The sequence below is a fragment of the Sus scrofa genome, chromosome 13 (genome assembly GCF_054392235.1).
Source record: "Sus scrofa isolate SSC_HxYL_T2T_F1_AM1 chromosome 13, Sscrofa_HxYL_maternal_Yorkshire_Landrace_v2.0, whole genome shotgun sequence".
In the NCBI taxonomy this organism is placed as follows: Eukaryota; Metazoa; Chordata; class Mammalia; order Artiodactyla; family Suidae; genus Sus; species Sus scrofa.
In genome coordinates this window covers 84,370,140-84,391,765 of record NC_139395.1, presented here as the reverse complement: position 1 = coordinate 84,391,765, position 21,626 = coordinate 84,370,140, and the positions used below count along the sequence as shown (strand labels likewise).

General features: G+C 43.8%; 1 protein-coding gene across 1 annotated transcript in view; it reads left to right on the top strand.

The window, feature by feature from the left end:
• FGD5 (FYVE, RhoGEF and PH domain containing 5) overlaps nucleotides 1–21,626 on the top strand; it is a 129,393-nt gene that overhangs the window by 106,443 nt on the left and 1,324 nt on the right. The window contains exons 16-20 of the mRNA XM_005669809.4: nucleotides 122–259; nucleotides 1,193–1,322; nucleotides 2,031–2,161; nucleotides 5,623–5,751; nucleotides 20,577–20,731. Coding sequence (XP_005669866.3) covers nucleotides 122–259; nucleotides 1,193–1,322; nucleotides 2,031–2,161; nucleotides 5,623–5,751; nucleotides 20,577–20,731 — 683 coding nt within the window. The remainder of the gene's footprint in view (nucleotides 1–121; nucleotides 260–1,192; nucleotides 1,323–2,030; nucleotides 2,162–5,622; nucleotides 5,752–20,576; nucleotides 20,732–21,626) is intronic.

The following is a 21,626-nucleotide window of genomic DNA, read 5'->3' as shown; positions in this document are numbered from 1 at the left end:
TCCACTCCCCCCACACACACCCCACCACACACACACTCACACTCACACACATCCTGCACAGGAGGGGGCCCCATCCAGCCTGTCTCCTGACCATGCTACTTGCCTGATTCCATTGCTCCAGATACGGGAGAGGCTGGGGGTAAGCCTGGGAGAGAGGCCTCCCACCCTGGTGCCCGTCACACACGTTATGATGTGCATGAACTGCGGCTGTGACTTCTCCCTCACCCTGAGGCGCCACCATTGCCATGCCTGTGGCAAGGTGAGTTGTCTGTCTGGGGCAGGGGTGGGGTGGGGGGTGGTGGCAGTGGGTGGGCACTAAGGGGTGTCCAGCAGCTGCTCCATGTTGAGCTCAGGGTGTGGTGTGTTCATATCAACCCTGAGAAGTTAATTCCCATTTCACTTATGGCCTCAAACCTGGGCTCCAGATGCCAGGCCTATTCCAGTGCACCACTGCACCCTTGAAAAGAAATCAGGGCATACATGGTTGTTGTCTGGGAGAACAAGTATCATGTCATATTTCAGGGCACAGGCTCGTCAGAAAGACAGATATTTATAGCATGGTGACAGTAGTTAGTAACACTGTATTGTCTCTTTGAAAGTTGCTTAGAATAGATCTTAAAACTTCTCATCAAAAGAAAAAAACATCTGTAACTATGTGGTGATGGATGTTGACTAGACTTCTTGTGGGGACTATTTCACTACGCAGTCATCACTCACTATCCATTGGGAGTTGGTCCCAAGAGCTACATGGACACCAAACTCTGCAGATGCTCAAGTCCCTTATATAAAACAGAGTGGTATTTGCATAGAGCATATACATCCTCCTGTATCCTTTAAATCACCTCTAGATGACTTGTAAAACCTAATATAGGAGTTTTCTCTATGGCACAGTGGGTTAAGATTCTGACTGCAGGAGTTCCTGTAGTGGCTCAGTGGTAACAAACCCAACAAGTGTCCATAAGGACAAGGGTTGGATCCCTGGCTTCACTCAGTGGGTTGGGGATCCGGTATTGCTGTGAGTGTGGTGTGGGTCATGGATGCAGCTTGGCTATGACATTGCTGTGGCTATGGTGTTAGGCCGGTGGCTACAGCTCCCATGTGACACTCAGCCTGGGAACCTCCATATGACGCGGGTGTGGCCTGCTCTGGAGGCAAGACCCTCAGATGCATGTCCCCCCACCCCCACCTGCAGATTGTTTGCCGGAACTGTTCGAGGAATAAGTACCCCTTGAAGTACCTCAAGGACCGCATGGCCAAGGTCTGTGATGGCTGTTATGCAGAGCTGAAGAAGAGGGGTGGGGACATCCCAGGCCTGATGAAAGGTATTGGGGACCCCCTCCCTCTTTCCCCACATGTCCTCTTGTCACTGCTTTCCTGGGGAGGCTCAGGACAAAAGCAGCCCTCAAGGAGGAAATAGGGCTTATGCCCACACCTGGGACACCATTTGTGGAAAATCCATAAGTGCACCCAGACGAAGGGTTCCGTGGGTGCTAAGTTTGGGATCCATGCATCTTTGTGACTCAGACAGTAGGTGCTCCTGTCTGCTCTGCTGTAGTGGCTCTCCTTGCAGGTCTGTGTTCTGTGGGACCTTTTGGGGATAAGGGTTGTGAGCCGCTTGACAGAGCTGCTTGGCTGTAGGCTGAGGGTGAGGGCCCTTTGATAAAGGCGCCTGAGGCAGCTGAGCTGGCCCCTGAGAGCCAGTGCTCAAGGGACAGGCTGCTATGCACAGGGTCAGCTGGAGGGAAAGCAAGTGGATCCTGGGCCTAAAACCAGAGACTCCCCCGGACCCCCAGGGCCACATAGGGCCTTCAGAGAGGACAGCCTGGGGTCATGGAGATGTGGAGAGAAAGGGGTAGCCAGTACCGGGAAGGCCTGCCCCTGCCCCATGCAGAGGGGAGTGCCCATTCTTCTGGTCACACTGAGCCCCTGCAGTGAGGCTGATGCCCATCCCCTGAGGGACAGGAGCTTGGACTTTCAGGGACCCGCCCACATGGATGCTCACCCCCCTTCCTGGGCTTGTCTTGATGCAGAGCGGCCCGTGAGCATGAGCTTCCCGCTGTCCTCCCCCCGCTTCTCGAGCAGCGCCTTCTCATCCGTCTTCCACAGCATCAACCCCTCGGCCTTTAAGAAGCAGAAGAAGGTCTCTTCGGCCCTGACAGAGGTAAGGCCGGTGGGGCTGCCTGCAGGGGCCTTGAAAGGCTCTGGATCCTTCTCAGGAGGGGTCAGCCCACTGGCCTGGACGGACCTGGCTCTTCAGGACAAAGAGGATAGCTAACGGGAGACACTCTGACTCACCACTAACAAAGGCAGCCCTGGAGCAGGGTCCCCTGGGCATGACTGAGAACATGTGGTCATAGGCCATGCTAGAAGATGTCTACCCCATTACCCTCTCACGCCTGCCCATCCCCCGCCCCAGTCCAGGCCTAGTACAGTGTTATTGCACAAGTCTCTCAGGCACCTGGGACCAAGGCATCTGGTCCCCACTCAGCCCTGCCCTACCAGGCCCCTAAGCCGCACCAGCCTCTCACCCTAGGAGTCCTACCCGGGCTCAGGTGGTGAGCACCTTAAAGGCTGTGGGACTCTGCAGGAAACCTCAGAATTAGCTAAACTCAATTCCATTCTGCAAATAGGACCAAATTCTGTGTTCTAATCAGAACCACAAATGTGTACCCTTGAATATACAAGCTATCAAGAGAAGAGTGATCAGCTGTTTCCAAGTTTTGTCATTAATATTCATTATTGAGTAGTAGGTGGCAAGGGTTTAAAAAAGTGTTAGGGATGAAAATTTTAAATGGGTACAGTTCTATTCATGAACTTAATTCCTTCTGCATATTAAAAATCTTAGATTTTTAAATTAAATTAAAAACACATACATGATAAATTTTTTTTTCAAAACCCAGAATATATAATGAAAAGTGAGATTCTCTCCCTCCTCAGACTCCTTCAGTCCCACCTCCCAAAGAAACTTCCATCAAGTTTCTTATGGACCCTCCCAGGAATTTTTATGCATATACATAATAAAGATAGATGATCCTAGACCCTTTTTTATCTCACACTTTTGGCAGCGTATGGCTGTGTCATCACATATTTAACTCTTCCCTTTCCACAAATTAAGAAAGGATCACCCTCTCACTCGCACAGGGGTGTCTTCATGATCTAAGCTCATAGAACCCAAGTGTTCTCTGGGTACAGAGTTTGAGAACCACTGTTCTTAGCCTTCTGGCATCAGGCCTTTCTGGTCCTCGTGCTGGATGGATCTGTCCCAGCCAGGTGGGCAGTTTTTTCCCAAAGTGACAACCTTTTTATTACTCAGCAGCGACTGCACCTCAGGCTTGGCAGCGGCCCCAGGAGAAATGAGCCCCTTCCTGCCACCGTCTCCCCTTCCGCCAGTGGCTCCGCCTTGGCACTGAGACCTGGCTCCCCACAGGGTTCTGTGGCAGTGCTCCCTGGAGCATCTGTTGGGAAAGGAGGTCACAGGGTCTGTGTCCCTGTATGTGCTGTCCACTCCGCCTGTCTCGCTCTGTGACTTCCCCAGAAGCTCAGGTGGACAGAGAAAGCCCATCTGGTGTGAGGAGTCCTGGGCCCTGGAGGGGCAGATTCCTTTCCTGGTACTTGGCGAAGTACCCAGCTGGGGTTAGCTCCCTCTCCCTCCACTGAAGCCAGCTGCCTTCAGTGTTTGCTGAGAGATCCCAGTTCCTACCCTCCCTTCAGCCAAGTTAGGATTTGACCCTTGGTACCTCCCTCTACTCCTCTGGGCCTCAGTCTCCCCATCTGCACAGTGAAATAGTCAGGTAAAAGTATTTCACATCCTGGCCTTCCTGCTCAAAGAATAAGGTGAATGTATGTTCCTGTAGCGCTTACTGTAAGCAGGTCTTATGTCTTATGTCACTTAATTTAATACTGGTTTTACTAGTAAGGCCACTGAGATGTAGAAGAAGTAGCCTGAGATTACCCGTCTAGCAGCTGGTAAAGCCTTATTGGAACCTGATGCCTTGGGGGTTGGCACTACTTCAAGCCTGTGTTCTTAGCTCGCATGTGAAGTCTCTCAGACAGACCACAACCACTGCTGCTGCTGATAAAGAGTTAAACTCTTTAGGCAGAAGATCATAAAACCTTTCAGGTAAACAGAAAGGATCATTTATTAATGTAAGAAAGAGATAAGCCAAAAAGTGTACGAATCACTTTTAGAAGGAAGAAACTTCCCCCGCATATCTGCAGTTTCATAATTTGGGGACTTGGGTATCAGGGAAGGGAACCTGGAATCTGAAACACCACTAGGGAGCAGCATTCCTCCAGCCACTTTTTTTTTTTTTTTTTTTTTTTTAGGGCCACACCCGAGGCATATGGAGGCTCCCAGGCTAGGGGTCTAATCCGAGCTGTAGCCACCAGCCTGCACCACAGCAACACAGGATCTGAGCCTCGTCTGACGTACACCACAACCCATGGCAATGTGAGATCCTTAACCCACTGAGCAAGGCCAGGGATCAAACCCGCAACCTCATGGTTACTAGTTGGGTTTGTTAACCACTGATCCACAACAGATGTGGATGTGGTTTGGATCCTGCATCGCTGTGGCTATGGCATAGGCCGGCAGCTACAGCTCCCATTTGACCCCTAGCCTGAAAACTTACATGTGCTGAAGGGGTGGCCCTAAAAAGATGAAAAAAAGAACCCAACATGGTATCCATGAGGATGCAGGTTTGATCCCTGGCCTCGCTCAGTGGGTTAAGGATCCAGCATTGCCGCAAGCTTCAGTGTAGGTTGCAGATGTGACTCAGATCTTGTATTGCTGTGGCTGTGGTGTAGGCCAGCAGCTGCAGCTCTGATTTGACCCCTAGCCTGGGAACTTCAATATGCCTCCAGTATAGCTTAAAAAAAAAAAAATAGAGTTTGGGATTAAAATACACACACTACCTATATAAAATAACAAGCAAGGATATATAGCACAGAGTACTATAGTCAATATCTTCTAATAACCTATAACGGAAGGGACTGGAAAGAAAGCACATATATATGTGTGTATATATATATATGCTATACATATAACTGAGTCACTTTGCTGTACACTGGAAACTAGCACAACACTGTAAATCAACTACAATAAAGTTTTTAAAAACATATGATGGGTACACTGAGAGGCTGTAACATATCACTAAGAAGCAAAAGAGAACAAATAAATTAGTAAATATTATTTTTAAAATCCTGTCTTGGAGTTCCTGTCGTGGCTCAATGGAAACAAATCTGGCTAGTATCCATGAGGATGCAGTTCCAACCCCGGCCCCACCCTGGCCCCAGTCAGTGGGTTAAGGATCGGGCATTGCAGTGGCTGTGATGGAGGCCAGCAGCTGCAGCTCTGATTCCAGCCCTAGCCTGGGAACCTCCATATGCCATGAATGCAGCCCTAAAAAGCAAAAAAAAAAAAGAAAAAAGAAAAAAATCCTGTATCGCAAACATGGTTCTGTTTTGCCACCTTTGAGGTGCTGGTTGGATCCCCAGACCTCCCCCACCGTGTCAGATTCCAAAGCAGCATCCACACTCTGCCACCTGGGCTTCAGTGTCACTTTGGCTCTGTCTGAACTGGGCCCACACCTGTGCCCTGACCGCTCTGCTTCCCTCTGCCAGGTGGCTGCCTCTGGAGAAGGCTGCACCATCAGTGGCTACCTCAGCCGGTGTAAGAAGGGCAAGAGGCACTGGAAGAAGCTCTGGTTTGTCATCAAGGGCAAAGTGCTCTACACCTACATGGCCAGCGAGGTAGGGTGGGTCCCACCATCTCCCCTTCCCCAACAGGGCCCGCGGGTGAAGCTCATGCCTGAAGATGTCCTGGGTGGGGGGTGCGGCACACCTCACCTGAGGGCCATGGGGGTCCTGCAGCTGCTCCCTTCCCATCTCCATGTCCGTCCCCAGGCCAGTCAGGGCCTGAAGAAGGACGCCATGTGCTGAGCCCCGTGTAGCTGCACAGCTCTGTGTTTCAAATCCAGGCATTTTCCATTTCTGGTGGGGAAGAGGTGCACAGCACATTGGCATGTGCACCAGAGTGTCTGGATGTCACAGGGACAGCATCCAGCTGGTGCTCCATGAAAGAGTGCCTCTTTCTGCTCTTCACTTGTATTGCTGGGGAGAAAATTCAGCAGCTGGGAGGAAGCTGCTGCACTTTCGTCTGTGTGTCTGTGCGTCTGTCAGGAAACTATGTTGCCTTATATTAACTTGTGCTAAATAAGACTTAGGTTTGTATATATCGCAGAACACCTTGCACATGGCGTCAACTAAAATACAGGAGGGGCCCTTGGTCAAGCCCACTTCTGCATAGGCAGGTGTGGGCCTGGCTGTACAGCAGGAGGTGCTCTGGTCCTGGCCCAGGCTGAACCTGTGGCTCATGTGAAAGATTTCCAGGTCCAAGCCCCCTCACCATCTGGTGGTTTCCATAGGCTACAAATGCTTTAAAAACAGGACTTACATGTATTGCACCCAGTTGCACAGGGTTGGTGCTTTACTGCTGCCCATGTGCCCACCAAGATCCACCAGCCCCTCTCCCCTGACACGGATGCTGGCGACTCAGCAGAAGACACATCCCTCTTCATAGGATGAAGTTTCCCTCACAGGGAACCTGCAGCCTTGGTGGCTCAGGAATCCCAAAGGCCAGCAAGGATGCAGACAGGCAGAAGGGACACACCGTGGCCTGGGTGACTCAGGTGCTATGTGGGCCAGGCCCTCCCTGAGGGGGCTTTGACTCACAGGCCCACAGACAGGGTTTCTGCTGAGGAGGGTGTTGATCTTTGGGAACAAACTGAAATGTGCTGTCCTGTGTCTGCAGCCCAGAGTGACATCTCCCTCAGGGGCCATTCCACAGGACGCTCTCAGGGCCTTCTGAGACCCCTAGAGAACCCTAGGGAGGCAGTGGGACTTCCCACAGGAGTGCTTCTGAGTCCCTAAGGTACAGGGCATGTCGGGATCTCCGAGATGTGGAGATGCCCAGGCAGGCCTGGCTGCAGGCCCTTGCTCCTGGTACACCTCACGGAGCTGTCATTGAACAGAGTACACCTTGGGAAGAGATGCCGGCTTAGACAGATGAGCAAAGGCTAGTGATAATTAACCAGCCACTGCAGAGACCACAGAGAATATGGAAAACCCAGTCTCCAAGCCCTGAGCAACCACTGTCATGGAGGTGACAGCATGGGTTGGTTTTAAAAGGTAGATTTGAGTCAGTCCCCATTATGACTCAGTGGGTTAAGAACCCAACATAGAGGATGTGGGTTCAATCCCTGGCCTCACTCAATGCATTAAGGATCCAGCATTGCTGTGAGCTGTGGTGTAGGTTGCACATGAGGTTCCTATCCTTTGTGGCTGCGGCTGTGCTGTAGGCCAGCAGCTGCAGCTCTGATTTGACCCCTAGCCCAGGAACTTCCACATGCCACAGATGTGGCCATAGAAAGAAAAAGAAAATTTAATAAAAAAAAAAGATGGATTTGAATGTGTTTCCAAAACTGTTTCTTCAGAGAGAGGAACATGTATAGCTTCTCAATAAGCCTATACTGTTGATGGGACCAGGTTTTCAAATTCTATTAAAGAAAAAGATTTGATAAAGTTGATAGCCAGTTATCACTGTCTATACTGTTATGAAGCCCCATCATGTGCCCTGAAGTAACCCAAAGCTCATGCAACTATTCAGTACAAGTCCTGGGAGAAAATGAGTATCTGAAATACATAGGAGTCCTTTTAATTTTTTCCAATATTTTGTTATTTAGTTAATATATTGTTTATTATTATAAAAATTTCCATAAAGAAATGTTGAAGAAATTTGAGAGTGAACTGTCTTATAGCCATCAACTAAATAAATTATACAGTGAACATTTGACCATACTTCCTTGATGAAGTGTCTGTTCACCCCTCATCCATCTTACTTTCTGATGCTTTTTCAAGTCAGTTTATATATAACTAAATACACAAATCTCAAGGATACCATTGGTTAAGTTTTGACTAAGGCACGTTCTTATAAATCCCCACCTTGGAGTTCCTGTCATGGCTCAGTGGTTAACGAACCTGAGTAGTATCCATGAGGACACAGGTTCGACCCCTGCCCTTGCTTGTTTGTGTTGGGGCTCTGGCATTGCTGTGGCTGTGGTGTAGGCCAGCGGCTACAGCTCCGATTCAAACCCTAGACTGGGAACTTCCATATGCCGTGGGTGCAGCCCTAAAAAGACAAGAGGAAAAAAAAAAAAAAAACCCACCTCACCCCATCCCCAGAGGCAAAACACTGTATTGATTTTTTTTCCATACTTAGTCTTGTCCCTTTTAGATCTTCATACAAATGGAATCTTATGTGACTTCTCCCACTCAGCATGATGTTTTTGTGATTCATTCGTATTGTTGCTGATCATTCCTTTTATGGCTGAGTAATATTCCATTTTGTGAATATATCAGTTTGTTTATCCATTCATCAGAAGAACATTTGAGTTGTTTACAATTTGATCTGATTATGAAAAAAGCCAATTTGAACTTTTGCATACAGATTTTTGTGTGAAAATAGGGTTTTATTTCACTGTGGATTAAATACCTAGCAGTGGACTTTCCATATCACAGAAAGGTCTATCTTTCATTTATAAGAAATTACCAGGAGTTCCCACTGTAATCAGCAGCATCTCTGCATGCAGTGCCAGTGTATGTTCTTATTGCCATTTTGTTAATTGTTTTGGATTCATTTTTGTTGGTCTTTTTTCTTCCCTTCTCGTGTTCTCTTCTCTTAAGGTTTGATGATTCTTTGGTGTTGTGTTTGAATTGCTTTTTCTTATTTGTGTGTGTCTCTATTGTAGATTTTTGGTTTGCAGTTACCATGAAGTTTTGATATAGGAGTTTATATATATCAAGGCTATTTTGTTTGTCTCTCTCTCTCTCTCTCTCTCTCTTTTTTTTAGGGCTTCACCTCAGCATATGGAGGTTCCCAGGCTAGGGATGGAATTGGAGCTACAACTGCCAGCCATAGCCACAGCAATGCAGGATCCAAGCCACACCTGTGACCTACACCACAGCTCACAGCAATGCCGGATCCTCAATCCACTGAGCAAGGCCAGGGATCGAATCTTCATCCTCATGGATGCTAGTTGGATTCATTTCTGCTGCACCACAACAGGAACTCCTACATGTATGCCTTTACCGGTGAGCCTTGTCTTTTGTAATATTTTTGTTTCTTATTGTGGCATTTTCTTTTATGCCTAGAAAAGTTCCTTTAGTATTTGTTGTAAAGCTGGTTTAGTGGTGCTGAATTCTCTTAGCTTTTGCTTGTCTGTAAAGCTTTTGATTTCTCCTTCAAATCTGAATGAGAGCCTTGCTGGGTAGAGTAATCTTAGTTGGAGGTTTTTTCCTTTCATCATGTTAAGTATATCATGCCACTGCCTTCTGGCCTGCAGAGTTTATGCTGAAAAATCTGCTGATAACCTTATCAGGGTTCCCTTGTATGTTGTTTCATTTCCTTAGCTGCTTTCAGTACTTTGTCTTTAATTTTGGTCAGTTTGATTAATATGTGTCTTGGGGTGTTCCTCCTTGGGTTTATTTATATGGTACTCATTGTGCTTCCTGGATTTGAGTGAGTGATTCCTCTCCCATGTTAGGTAAGTTTTTGGCTATTATCTCTTCAAATATTTTCTCTGACTTTCTCTGTATCTTCTCCTTCTGGCACCCCTATAATATAGATATTGGTGCGTTTAACGTTGTCCCAGAGTTCTCTTAGACTGTCTTCATTTCTTTTCCATCATTTTTCTTTTTTCTGTTCCACATCAGTGATTTCCACCAGTCTGTCTTCTACCTCACTTACTTGTTCTTCTGCCTCCTATATTCTGTTATTGGTTCCTTCTAGTGAATTTTTATTTCCATTATTGTATTTTGTATCTCTGCTTGCTTAATCTTTAAATATTCTTATTTTCTTGTTCAGTGTTTTTTATAATTTGTCAAATCTTTGCCTTGAGGTTATTTCCAATATCTTGAGTCATCTTTCCTACCATTAGTCTAAAGTCTTTTTCATGGAGGTTGGTAATCTCCTAATCACTTATCTGTTTTTCTGGGATTTTCTTCTTGTTCCTTTATCTGAGTCATTATTCTCTGCCTTTTCATTTTATATAGATTTTTTAGTGTGGTCTCCTTTTTGCAGACAATACGGTTGTAGCCTCTCTTGCTTCTGGTGTCTGCCCCTTATGGCTGAAGTAGGTACAGGGACTTTCTGCAGGTTTCCTGATAGGAAGGACTGGTGTCTGCCCACTGGAACGTGGAGCTGGTTCTTATCCTTCTGGGGATCTCCCAGTGCCAGATCCCCAGCTGTGGGACCCTGAAGTAGGGCTTGGAACTGTCACTACCAAGGTGGCGCCCCTGTGATATAGTTACTTTCCAGTCTGCAGGCCACCCACCTGGTGGGTATGGGGTTGCTTATATTGTGTAATTGCCCCTCATACCATTTTGATATGACCTCCTCTTTGATTTTGGAGTAGAAAATCTTTTTTGGTAGTTTACAGTCTATTTTGTTGAAGGTTGTTCAGCAGTTGGTTGTAATTTTGTTGTTTTCATGAGAGATGGTGAGTGCCAGTCCTTATTCTCCACCATCTTAATCCTGTCTCCTCGAGTACTTTTTACTTTGGATACCAGTCTTTTATCAGATAAATGTTTTAAGAACATCTTTTTCTCAGTCTGTGGCTTCCCTGTTCATATTTTTAATGAATGAATGAATCTGTTGATGGACAGAAGCTTTCAACTTTAATGAAGTCAATTTATCAATGTTTTCTTTTTTGGCTATTGCTTTCACATCCTAAGAAACTTTTGTCTAATGTAAGTCCCCTTGTATTTTCTCCTGGGAACTATACTGTTTTAGCTTTTACATTTAGATCTATCTAAATTAATTTTTGTGTATTGCATGAGATAGGAATCAAGGCTCATTTTTTCCATGTATATATCCTGTTGCTCCAGCAACATTTGGTGGGGGTTTTTTGTGGGGGGAGGTTTTCTAGTTTTTTTATACTGTTTTTTTTATTACTCAGTGAATTTATTACATTTATAGTTGTACAATGATTATCACAATCCAATTTTATATCATTTCCATCCCATACCCCAGTACATCCCCCCAACCCCCAAACTGTCTCCTTTGGAAACCATAAGTTTTTCAAAGTCTGTGAGTCAGTTCCTGTTCTGCAAAGAAGTTCATTGTTTCCTTTATTCAGATTCCACATGTCAGTGGAAGCATTTGATGTTGGTGTCTCATTGTCTGACTGACTTCACTTAGCATGATAATTTCTAGGTCCATCCATATTGCTAAAAATGCCAGTATTTTGTATTTTGTTCCTTTTAATGACTGAGTAATATTCCATTGTGTATATGCACCACATTTTCTTTTTTTTTTTTTTTTTTTTTTGTCTTTCTGCCGTTCCTTGGGCCGCTCCCAGCATATGGAGGTTCCCAGGCTAGGTGTCTAATCAGAGCTGTAGCCACTGGCCTACACCAGAGCCACAGCAACACGGGATCCAAGCTGTGTCTGCAGCCTACACCACAGCTCACAGCAACGCCGGATCTTTAACCCACTGAGCAAGGCCAGGGATCAAACCCACAACCTCATGGTTCCTAGTTGGATTTGCCAACCACTGAGCCACAATGGGAACTCCTGTACCACATCTTCTTGATCCACTCCACTGTTGATGGACATTTAGGTTGTTTTTGTGTCTTGGCTATTGAAAATAGTGCTGCAATGAATATTGGAGGACATGTATCTTTTCAAGTCATGGTTTTCTCTGCATAGATGCCCAGGAGTGGCATTGCTGGATCAAACGGTAGTTCTATTTTGAGTTTTCTGAGGCATCTCCATACTGTTTTCCACAGTGGTTGCACCAATTTACAGTCCCACTAACAGTGTGATAGTTATTGGGACTAACTATTTTCCTTCACACTCTCGCCAGCACTTATTGTTTGTAGACTTTTTGATGATGGCCAATCTGGCTGGTGTAAGGTGGTACCTCATAGTAGTTTTGACTTGTATTTCTCTAATAATGAGTGGTGTTGAACATCTTTTCATGTGTCTTTTTTTGGCCATCCATATGTCTTCTTTGGAGAATCATCTGTTTAGATCTTCTGCCCATTTTTTGATGGGGTTGTTTGGGTTTTTTTTTGTATTGAGCATAGGAGGTGTTTATAAATTTTGGAGATTAATCCCTTATAAGGTGATTCACTTCCAAAGATTTTCTCCAATTCTGTGGGTTGTCTTTTCATTTTGTTTAGGGTTTCCTTTGCTGTGCAGAAACTTTTAAGTTTGATTAGGTCCCATATGTTTATTTTTTTTTAACTGTCATTACTCTAAGAGGTGGATCTGAGAAGATGTTGTCATTTATGTCACAGAGTGTTTGGCCTATGTTTTCCTCTAAGAGTTTGATGGTGTCTGGTCTTCTATCTAGGTCTTTAATCCATTTGGAGTTTATTTTTGTGTATGGTGTTAGAGAGTGTTCTAATTTCATTCTTTTACATGCAGCTGTCTCGTTTTCCTGGCACAGGCTGTCTTTTCTCCATTGGATATTCTTGCCTCCTTTGTCATAGATTAGTTGGCTATACATGTGTGGGTTTAATTCTGGGCTTTCTATCCTGTTCCACTGATCTGTATTTCTGTCTTTGTGCCAGTACCATACAGTTTTGATGACTGTTGCTTTGTAGCATAGTCTGAAGTCCGGGAGCCTGATTCCTCCAGCTCCATTTTTCTTTTTCAGGATGTCTTTGGCTATTCTGTCTTTTGTGCTTCCAAACAAACTTTAAAATATTTTGTTTTGAGTTCTGCGAAAAATGTCCTTGGTAATTTGATAGGGATTGCTTTGAATCTGTACATTGCCTTAGGTAGTATAGTCATTTTGATAATATTAACTCTTCCAATCCAAGAGCATGGTATGTCTTTCCATCTATTTGTGTCATCTTTGATTTCTTTCATCAGTGTCTTATAGTTTTCAGGTGCAGGTTTTTGTCTCTTTTGGTAGGTTTACTCCTAGATATTTTATTCTCTTGAATGTGATGGTAAACAGGATTGCTTCCCTAATTTCTCTTTCTGATCTTTCCTTGTTAGTATACAGAAATGCTGTCGATTTCTGTGAATGAATTTTGTATCCTGTGACTTTGCCAAATTCGTGGATGAGCTCTAACAGTTTTCTGGTAGAGTCTTTAGGATTCTCTAGGTATAGTATCATGTCATCTGCACATAGTGATAGTTTTACTTCTTCCTTTCCAATTTGGATTCCTTTTATCTCTTTTACTTCTCTGATTGCTATGACTAGGACTTCCAAAACTATGTTGAAGAGTAGTGGCGAGAACGGACATCCTTGTCTTGTTGCTGATCTCAGCAGGAATTCTTTCATCTTTTCACCATGGAGAATGATGTTCGCTGTGGGTTTGTCATATATGGCCTTTGTGATGTTGAGGTAGTTTCCCTCTATGCCCACTTTCTGAAGGGTTTTTATCAGAAATGGGTATTGGATTTTGTCAAAAGCTTTTTCTGCATCTATAGAGAGGATCATACGGTTTTTATTCTTCCATTTGTTAATGTGGTTTATCACACTGATGGATTTTCAGATATTGAAGAACCCTTGCATCCCTGGGATAAATCCCACTTGATCATGACGTACAATCCTTTTAATGTATTGTGGGATGCGGTTTGCTAGTATTTAGTTGAGGATTTTTGCATCTATCTTCATCAGTGAAATTGGCCTGTAGTTTTCTTTTTTGGTGGTGTCTTTGTCTGGTTTTGGCACCAGGGTGATTGTGGCTTCATAAAATGAATTTGGGAGTATCCCTTCCTCTGTAATTTTTTGAAATAGTTTCAGAAGGATAGGTATTAGCTCTTCTCTAAAGGTTTGATAGAATTCGCCTGTGAAGTTATCTGGTCCTGGACTTTTGTTTGTTGGAAGTTTTTAAATCACAGTTTCAATTTCATTTCTTATGATTGTCGATTCATCTTTTCTATTTCATTTTGGTTTTGTCTTGGAAGATTGTATTTTTCTAAGAATTTGTCCATTTCTTCTAGGTTTCCCATTTTATTGGCGTATAGTTGCATACAGTAGTCTCTTAGGATCCTTTGTATTTCTGTGATGTCCATTGTTACTTCTCCTTTTTCATTTCTAATTTTATTGATTTGAGTCCTCTCTCTTTTTTGCTTCATAAGTCTGGCTAAGAGTTTATCAATTTTGTTGATCTTTTCAAAGAACCAGCTTTTCGTTTCATTTATCTTTTCTATGGTTTTCTTTGTTTCTATTTCATTGATTTCTGCTCTGATCTTTATGATTTCTTTCCTTCTACTAACTTTAGGTCTTGTCTGTTCTTCTCTCTCTAGCTGCTTTCGATGTAAAGTTAGCTTGTTTATTTGAGCTTTTTATTGTTTCCTGAGGTGGACTTGTATTGCTATAAACTTTCCTCTTAGAACTGCTTTTGATGCATCCCATAGGTTTTGGAGTGTTGTATCTTTGTTGTCATTTGCTTCTACGTATTTTTTAATTTCCTTTGATTTCTTCAGTGATCCATTGGTTGTTTAGTAGCATGTTGTTTAGTTTCCACATGTTTGTGTTTCTTTGCAGTTTTTTGGTTGTTGTTGATTTTCGGTCATATAGCATTTTGGTCGGAAAAGATGGTTGATATCATTTCAATTTTTTAAAAGTTACCAAGGCTTTATTTGTAGCCCAGGATGTGGTCAGTCTTAGAGAATGTTCCATATGCACTTGAGAAGAATGTGTATTCTGTTGCTTTTGGACAGAATGTCCTATAAATATCTATTAAGTCCATATGGTTTAATGTATCATTCAGGGCCTGTGTTTCCTTATTGATTTTCTCTCTGGTTGGTCTGTCCATTGCTGTAAGCGGGGGTTAAAGTCCCCCACTATTATTGTGTTATTGTTGATTTCTCCTTTTAAGGTTGTCAGCAGTTGCCTTATATATTGTGGTGAACCTATGTTGGGTGTGTAGATATTTAAAATTGTTCTATCTTCTTCTTGGATTGATCCTTTGATCATTAGGTAGTGACCTTCCTTGTCCCTTAAAATATTCTTCATTTTAAAGTCTATTTTGTCTCATATGAGTATTGCTACTCCAGATTTCTTTTGATTCCTGTTTGCATGGCATATTTTCTTCCATCCTCTCACTTTCAATTTGTATGTGTCCCTAGAAGTGAAGTGGGTCTCTTGAAGACAGCATATATATGGGTCTTGTTTTTGTATCCATTCAGCCAGTCTATGACTTTGGTTGGAGCGTTGAGTCCATTTACATTAAAAGTAATTAGTGATATGTATATTCTTCTTGCCATTTTATTAATTGCTTTGGATTTGGTTTTGTTGCTCTTTTTTCTTCCCTTCTTCACTTGTTCTCTCTTCTTATGGTTTGATGACTATCTTTAGTGTTGTATTTGAGTTGCTTTTTCGTATTTGTTTGTGTGTCAATTGTGGATTTTTGGTTTGCAGTTACCCTGAAATTTTGATATAGGAGTCTATATATACACGAGATTGTTTTAAGTTGTTGGTCTCTTAATTGCAAGTGCATCTCCAGTGTCCTGCATTTGTACCCTCCTCTCCTCATGATTTCTGATTTTGGTGGCATAATTGTGCATGGATGATTTTGTATCTTTACTGTATATATACCTTTACTGGTAAGCCATGCCATTTGTGGTATTTTTGTTTCTGGTTGCGGCCTTTTCTTTTCTGCCTAGAGAAGTTCCTTTAATATTCGTTGTAAACCTGGTTTAGTGGTGCTGAATTCTCTTAGCTTTTGCTTATTTGTGAAAATTTTGACTTCTCCTTCAAATCTGAATGAGAGCCTTGCTGGGTGGAGTAATCTTGGTTGGAGGTTTTTTCGTTTCATCACCTTAAGTGCATCATGCCAGTCCCTTTTGGGCTGCAGAGTTTCTGCTGAAATATCTGCCAATAACCTTATTGGGGTTCCCTTGTATGTTATTTGTTTCTTTTCCCCAGATGCTTCCAGTATTTTCTCTTTGTCTTTATTTTTGGTCAGTTTGATTAATATGTGTCTCAGGGTGTTCCTCTTTGGGTTTATTTTATATGGTACTCGTTGTGCTTCCTGGATTTGATTGAGTGATTCCTTTCCCATGTTAGGGACGTTTTCAGCTATTAACTCTTGGAATATTTTTTTCTGTCCCCTTCTCTCTCTCTTTTCCTGCTGGCATCCCCATAATATGGATGTTGGTGTGTTTAACGTTGTCCCAGAGTTCTCTGAGACTCTCTCTCTTCATTCGTTTGCAATCTTTTTTCTCTTTTCTGTTCCGCATCCGTGATTTCCACTAATCTGTTCTCTATCTCACTTATTTGTTCTTCTGCCTCCTGTATTCTGATAGCTGCTTATAATGAATTTTTTGTTTCAGTTATTGTATATTGCATCTCTTCTTGATTAAGTTTTATATTTTGTATCTCTTTGCTCAGTGTTTCCTGTAGGTTATCCATCTTTGCCTCCAGTTTAATTCCTATGTCTTGCATCATCTTCAGCATCAACAGTCTAAATTCTTTTTCCTGGAGGCTGAGAATCTCCTCATCACTTAGCTGATTTTCTAGGGTTTTTCTTTCTCCCTCATCTGAGTTATAGTTCTCTGTCTTCTTGTTTTTATGGGTTTTTGGTGTGGTGACCTTTTTACAGATAATAGAGTTGTAGCCTCTCTTACTTCTTGTGTCTGCCTTCCTTGTGGCTGAAGTTGGTATGGGGGCTTGCTGTAGGCTTCCTGATGGGAGGGACTGATGCCTGCCTACTGGTAGGTGGAGCTGATTCCTATCTCTCTGGTGAGTGGGACTTTGTCTCTGGGTGAGATTAGAGATGGCTGTGTGTCTGGGGGGGTCTTTAGGCAGCCTGTTCACTGATGGGTGGGCCTGTGATCCTACCTGGATTGTTGTTTGGCCTGGGGCTTCTCAGCATTGATGGCTAGGGCCACATTTTCCCAAAATGGCCACCTCCAGAGTAAGGCACGCTAATGAATATTCCCAAGAGCTTTGCTTCCAATGTCCTTTCCCCACAACAAGCCACATTCACCCCTGTTTTCCCAGGAGGTCCTCCAAGAACTGCAGTCAGGTTTGACCCAGATTCCTATGGAGACTTTGCTTTGCCCTGGGATCCAGTGCACATGAAAGTCTGTGTGTGCCTTTCAAGAATGGGTTCTCCATTTCCCCCAGTTCCATGGAGCTCCTATGCACAAGCCCCACTGGCCTTCAATGCCAGATGCTCTGGGAGCTCTTTCTCCCAGTGTCAGATCCTCACTTGTAGGGGTTTGATGTGGGGCTCAGAATTCTCACTCCTGTAGGTGAGTCTCTGTGAACCAGTTGACTTTCCAGTCTTTGTGGCTTCCCACCCAGTAGGTATAAGGTTGCTTATATCACATAGTTGCCCCCCTACCTCTTGATGTGGCCTCCTGTTTGTCTTCTGGAGTATGATATCTTTTTGGAAGTTTCCAGTCCATTTGGTTGAAGGTTGCTCAGCATTCTGGTTGTAAATTTTGTTGTTTTTAGGAGAGAAGTTGAGCTCCTGTCCTTCTATTACACCATCTTAATCCCGTCTCACTGTTTTCACTTTTGCCAACTTCTTTAATTTGCGAGCTGTGTTCATTTTCTGCTGTTGCTGGAAAAATGTGAAGAACTGTGAGGGTTTAAATCTGTATAGCAGCCTTGGCTGCAGCACCGACCCCAAATGATGGTGTTTTTTTTTAAGGGCTGCACCCGTGGCATATGGATGTTCCCAGGCTAGGGTTCAAATCGGAGCTGTAGCCATTGACCTACATCACAGCTTATGGCAATTTAGGATCCTTAACCCACTAAGCAAGGCCAGGGATTGAACCTGCATCCTCATGGATACTAGTCAGATTCGTTTCTGCTGAGCCATGACAGGAACTCCCTGGATGCAATTTGAATGAAATCCATTTAGTTTCTGGTTGTTTGCTGCTGGTAAATAAATATATATAAATTAAAAAAAAAAACTATTGAGGAAATTCCCTTTTTGGCTCAGCAGGTTAAGAATGCAGCATAGTGTCTGTGAGGATGTGGGTTTGATCCCTGGCCTCACCTAATGGGGTTAAGTATCCAGCATTGCTGCAGGCTGTGATGTAGGTCACAGATGCAGCTTGGATCTAGTATTGCTGTGACGGTGGCATAGGTCAGCAGCTGTATCTGTGATTTGACCCCTAGCCCAGGAACTTTCATTTGCCACAGGTGCAGCTATGAAATTAAGCAGACAAAACAAACAAACAAAAAAAAAAAACAATTGAGGGAGTTCCCTTGTGGTTCAGTGAGTTAAGGATCCAGCATTGTTACTACAGTGGCTTGGGTCACTGCTTGATGTGGTTTCAATTCCTGGCCCAAGAACTTCCGCATGCCATGAGTGTAGCCAAAAATTAAAAATAAAATGAAAATTTAATAAATTTTAAAATTCCTTTGGAGTTCCCATCGTGGCTCAGTGGTTAACGAATCCGACTAGGAACCACGAGGTTGCCGGTTCGATCCCTGGCCTCACTCAGTGGGTTAAGGATCCGGCATTGCCATGAGCTGTGGTGTAGGTCGCAGACGCGGCTCGGATCCCACATTGCTGTGGCTCTGGCACAGGCCGTTGGCTATAGCTCTGATTAGACCTCTAGCCTGGGAACCTCCACATGCCACAGGCGCAGCCCTAGAAAAGACAAAAAGACCAAAAAATAATAATGAATTTCTTGCCTTAATGCAGTGGCTGACTTATTATTAAATGTGGAATTTAATGGATAAGGGTGAGCACCCTCTTGCTTTATTTCAGTCTTAGGGGAAACAGATTCAGTATTTTGCTATTAAGTATGATTTAATGGTAGGGACTTCATTGATGCCCTCTTCCAGATTAAGGAAGCTCCTTTCTATCCCTTGTTTTCTGAGTTATTATTATGAATGGATGTTGAATTTTGTCAAATTCTCTTTCTGATTTAGCAGTCTTTGAAAATTGATTCTCTTTTATACACAAACTCTACTTCCCTTTCTCCTCCTCCCACAATCATACTAATATGCTTACTAACTCTGTTTAGGTGTGATTTTTTTTCTTTTTTCTTTTTTTTTTCTTTTGTCATTTTAGGGCTGCACCTGCAACGTATGGAGGTTCACAGGCTAGGGGTAGAATTGGAGCTGTCCACCAGCCCACACCACAGCTCACGGCAATGCCAGATCCTTAAGCCACTGAGCAAGGCCAGGGATTGAACCTGTGTCCTTATGGATGCTAGTCAGATTCATTTCCACTGAGCCAGGACAGGAACTCTCAATTTTTTTTTTTTTAAGGGCCACACCCGTAGCACATGGAAGTTCCCGTGCCAGGGGTCAAGTCGGAGCTGCAGCTGCCGGCCTACACCACAGCCACAGCAATGTGGGATCCATGCCATATCTGCAACCTACACCACAGCTCATGGCAACACTGGATCCTTAACCCATTGAACAAGGCCAGGGATTGAACTCACGTCCTCATGAATACTAGTCAGGTTTGTTACCACTGAGCCACAATGGCAACTCCCTATGTGTGATTTCATAAAGTTATATTTTTTATGAATTTGCATTTAAGTAAATATGTGAATAAAAATTTCTATATCTTAAAAAATAAATTCTGTGTCTTTTTTTGGCCACACCCAAAGCGTGTGGGAGTTCCCTGGGCCATGGATCGAACCCGAGCCATAGCAACAACTCAAGCTGCTATAGTGATAATGCCGGATTCTTAACCTACTGCTCCACAGGAGAACTCAAAAAAATATATTTTTATCTTTATATAAGAAGCCCTTTCTTTTTTCACTAAGCACTATGGTTTTAAGATCCATCTGTGTTCTCTGGGGACATCTCACCAAATTGTTAGCAACGTTATAGCATGGGCACTCTGAGTGGCCCACAGAGAGGCGCATGGGGAACGAATGCTGAGTATGTTTACAGGAGTAACACCAGAAGCCTGAGTCACTGACTGAGTCAGTGGAAGTTGAGCGGGGAAAAATGTGAGATCAGAAGATGGTTCTGAGTCCAAATGCTGGCTCTGCCCCTGACACGCTTTGTGATTTGGGGGAGTTGTTTACCTTCTTTGAGCCTCATTTTCTTCTTATATTGGGGTGACACCTTCTATGATTGTTGTGAAGATTAAACAAGATAATGTGAAAGTGAAAAAGCCCAGACCCTAAATGAATGCTGTCAAAAAACGTTGTTTCTTTTCTTCCTTGTGATGGTGCTGTTCCACCGTTGTCAGAATGTGCCCCATACGGAAGGGCTCATCACACATTTTACATTGGCAGCCTCAGGGAGTTCCCATTGTGGGTCAGCGGGTTAAGAACCTGACTAGTATCCATGAGGATGTGGGTTCAATCCCTGGCCTCATTCAGTGAGTTAAGGACCCATCAGCATTGCCGAAAGTTGCAGTGTAAGCTGCAGATGCAACTCCTGTGGTTGTGGAATAGGACAGTGGCTTTATGGCTCCAATTTGACCCCTAGCCTGGGAACTTCCATATGTCTCAGGCACAGCCCTAAAAAGACCCCCCCCAAAAAAAATTGGCAGCATCAGTGAATGCAGCAGTGTTGGCTGGATATAGTGCATTGTTTAACATCAGTTTCCCTCTGCAGGACACAGCAGCCATGGAGAGCATACCCCTGCTAGGTTTCACCATTGCTCCAGAAAAGGAGGAGGGCAGCAGTGAAGTAGGACCTATTTTTCACCTTTACCACAAGAAAACCCTATTTTATAGCTTCAAAGCAGAGGATACCAAGTCAGCTCAGAGGTTAGTACTGCATTTTCTTGCCTCTCTCTCAGAAGGGAATGAGTTGTTAGCCTGGCTTTTGGATTCTGTTCTCCAACTGACCTGTCCCTTCAGGTCCCCTTGGGCCACAGTATAACAGCAGATTAAATAAGTCCACAGGCAGACCTCAGATATATTGCAAGTTCGGTTCCTCAGACATACTGCAAGTTCTTATATGAAGCAAGTGGTGCAATAAAGTGAGTCACGAACCTTTGGTTTCCCAGAGCATATTATATTTATACTGTAGTCTGTTAACTGTGCAGACACATTATGTCTAAAAAAGCAATGCACATACCTTAATTTCAAAATAGTTTATTCCTAAAATATGCTGACCATCAGCTGAGCCTTCAGCAAGTTGTAGTCTTTTGAAATAATAACATCAGAAATCATTGATCACAGGAGTTCCCGCTGTGGCACAACAGGATCAGCAGCGTCTCTGGAGCTCCAGGACATGGGTTCGATTCCCAGCTGGACACTGTGGGTTAAAGGATCTGGCATTGCTGCAGTTGTGGTGTAGATCTCAGCTGCAGCTTGGATCTGATCCCTGGCCTGGGAACTCCATATGCTGTGGGATGGCCAAGAAAAAAAGATCACTGATCACAGATCACCATAACAAACATAATAACAAGAGAAGTTTGAAATATTATGAGACTTGCCAAAATGTGATACACGGACAGAAAGTGAGCTAATACTGTGAAGAAAATGGTGCTGGTAAACTTGCTTGCAGGGTTTCCACAAGACTATTTTGTAGAAAAGGCAGTATTTCCAAGCATAGTAAAGCAAAGCACGATTGAACAAGGTCTACCTGTATTATGGATCATTCCTACAGGTATGCATTGATTCAGCAACCTTTGCACTGTAGTCCAGGCCTTTTGCT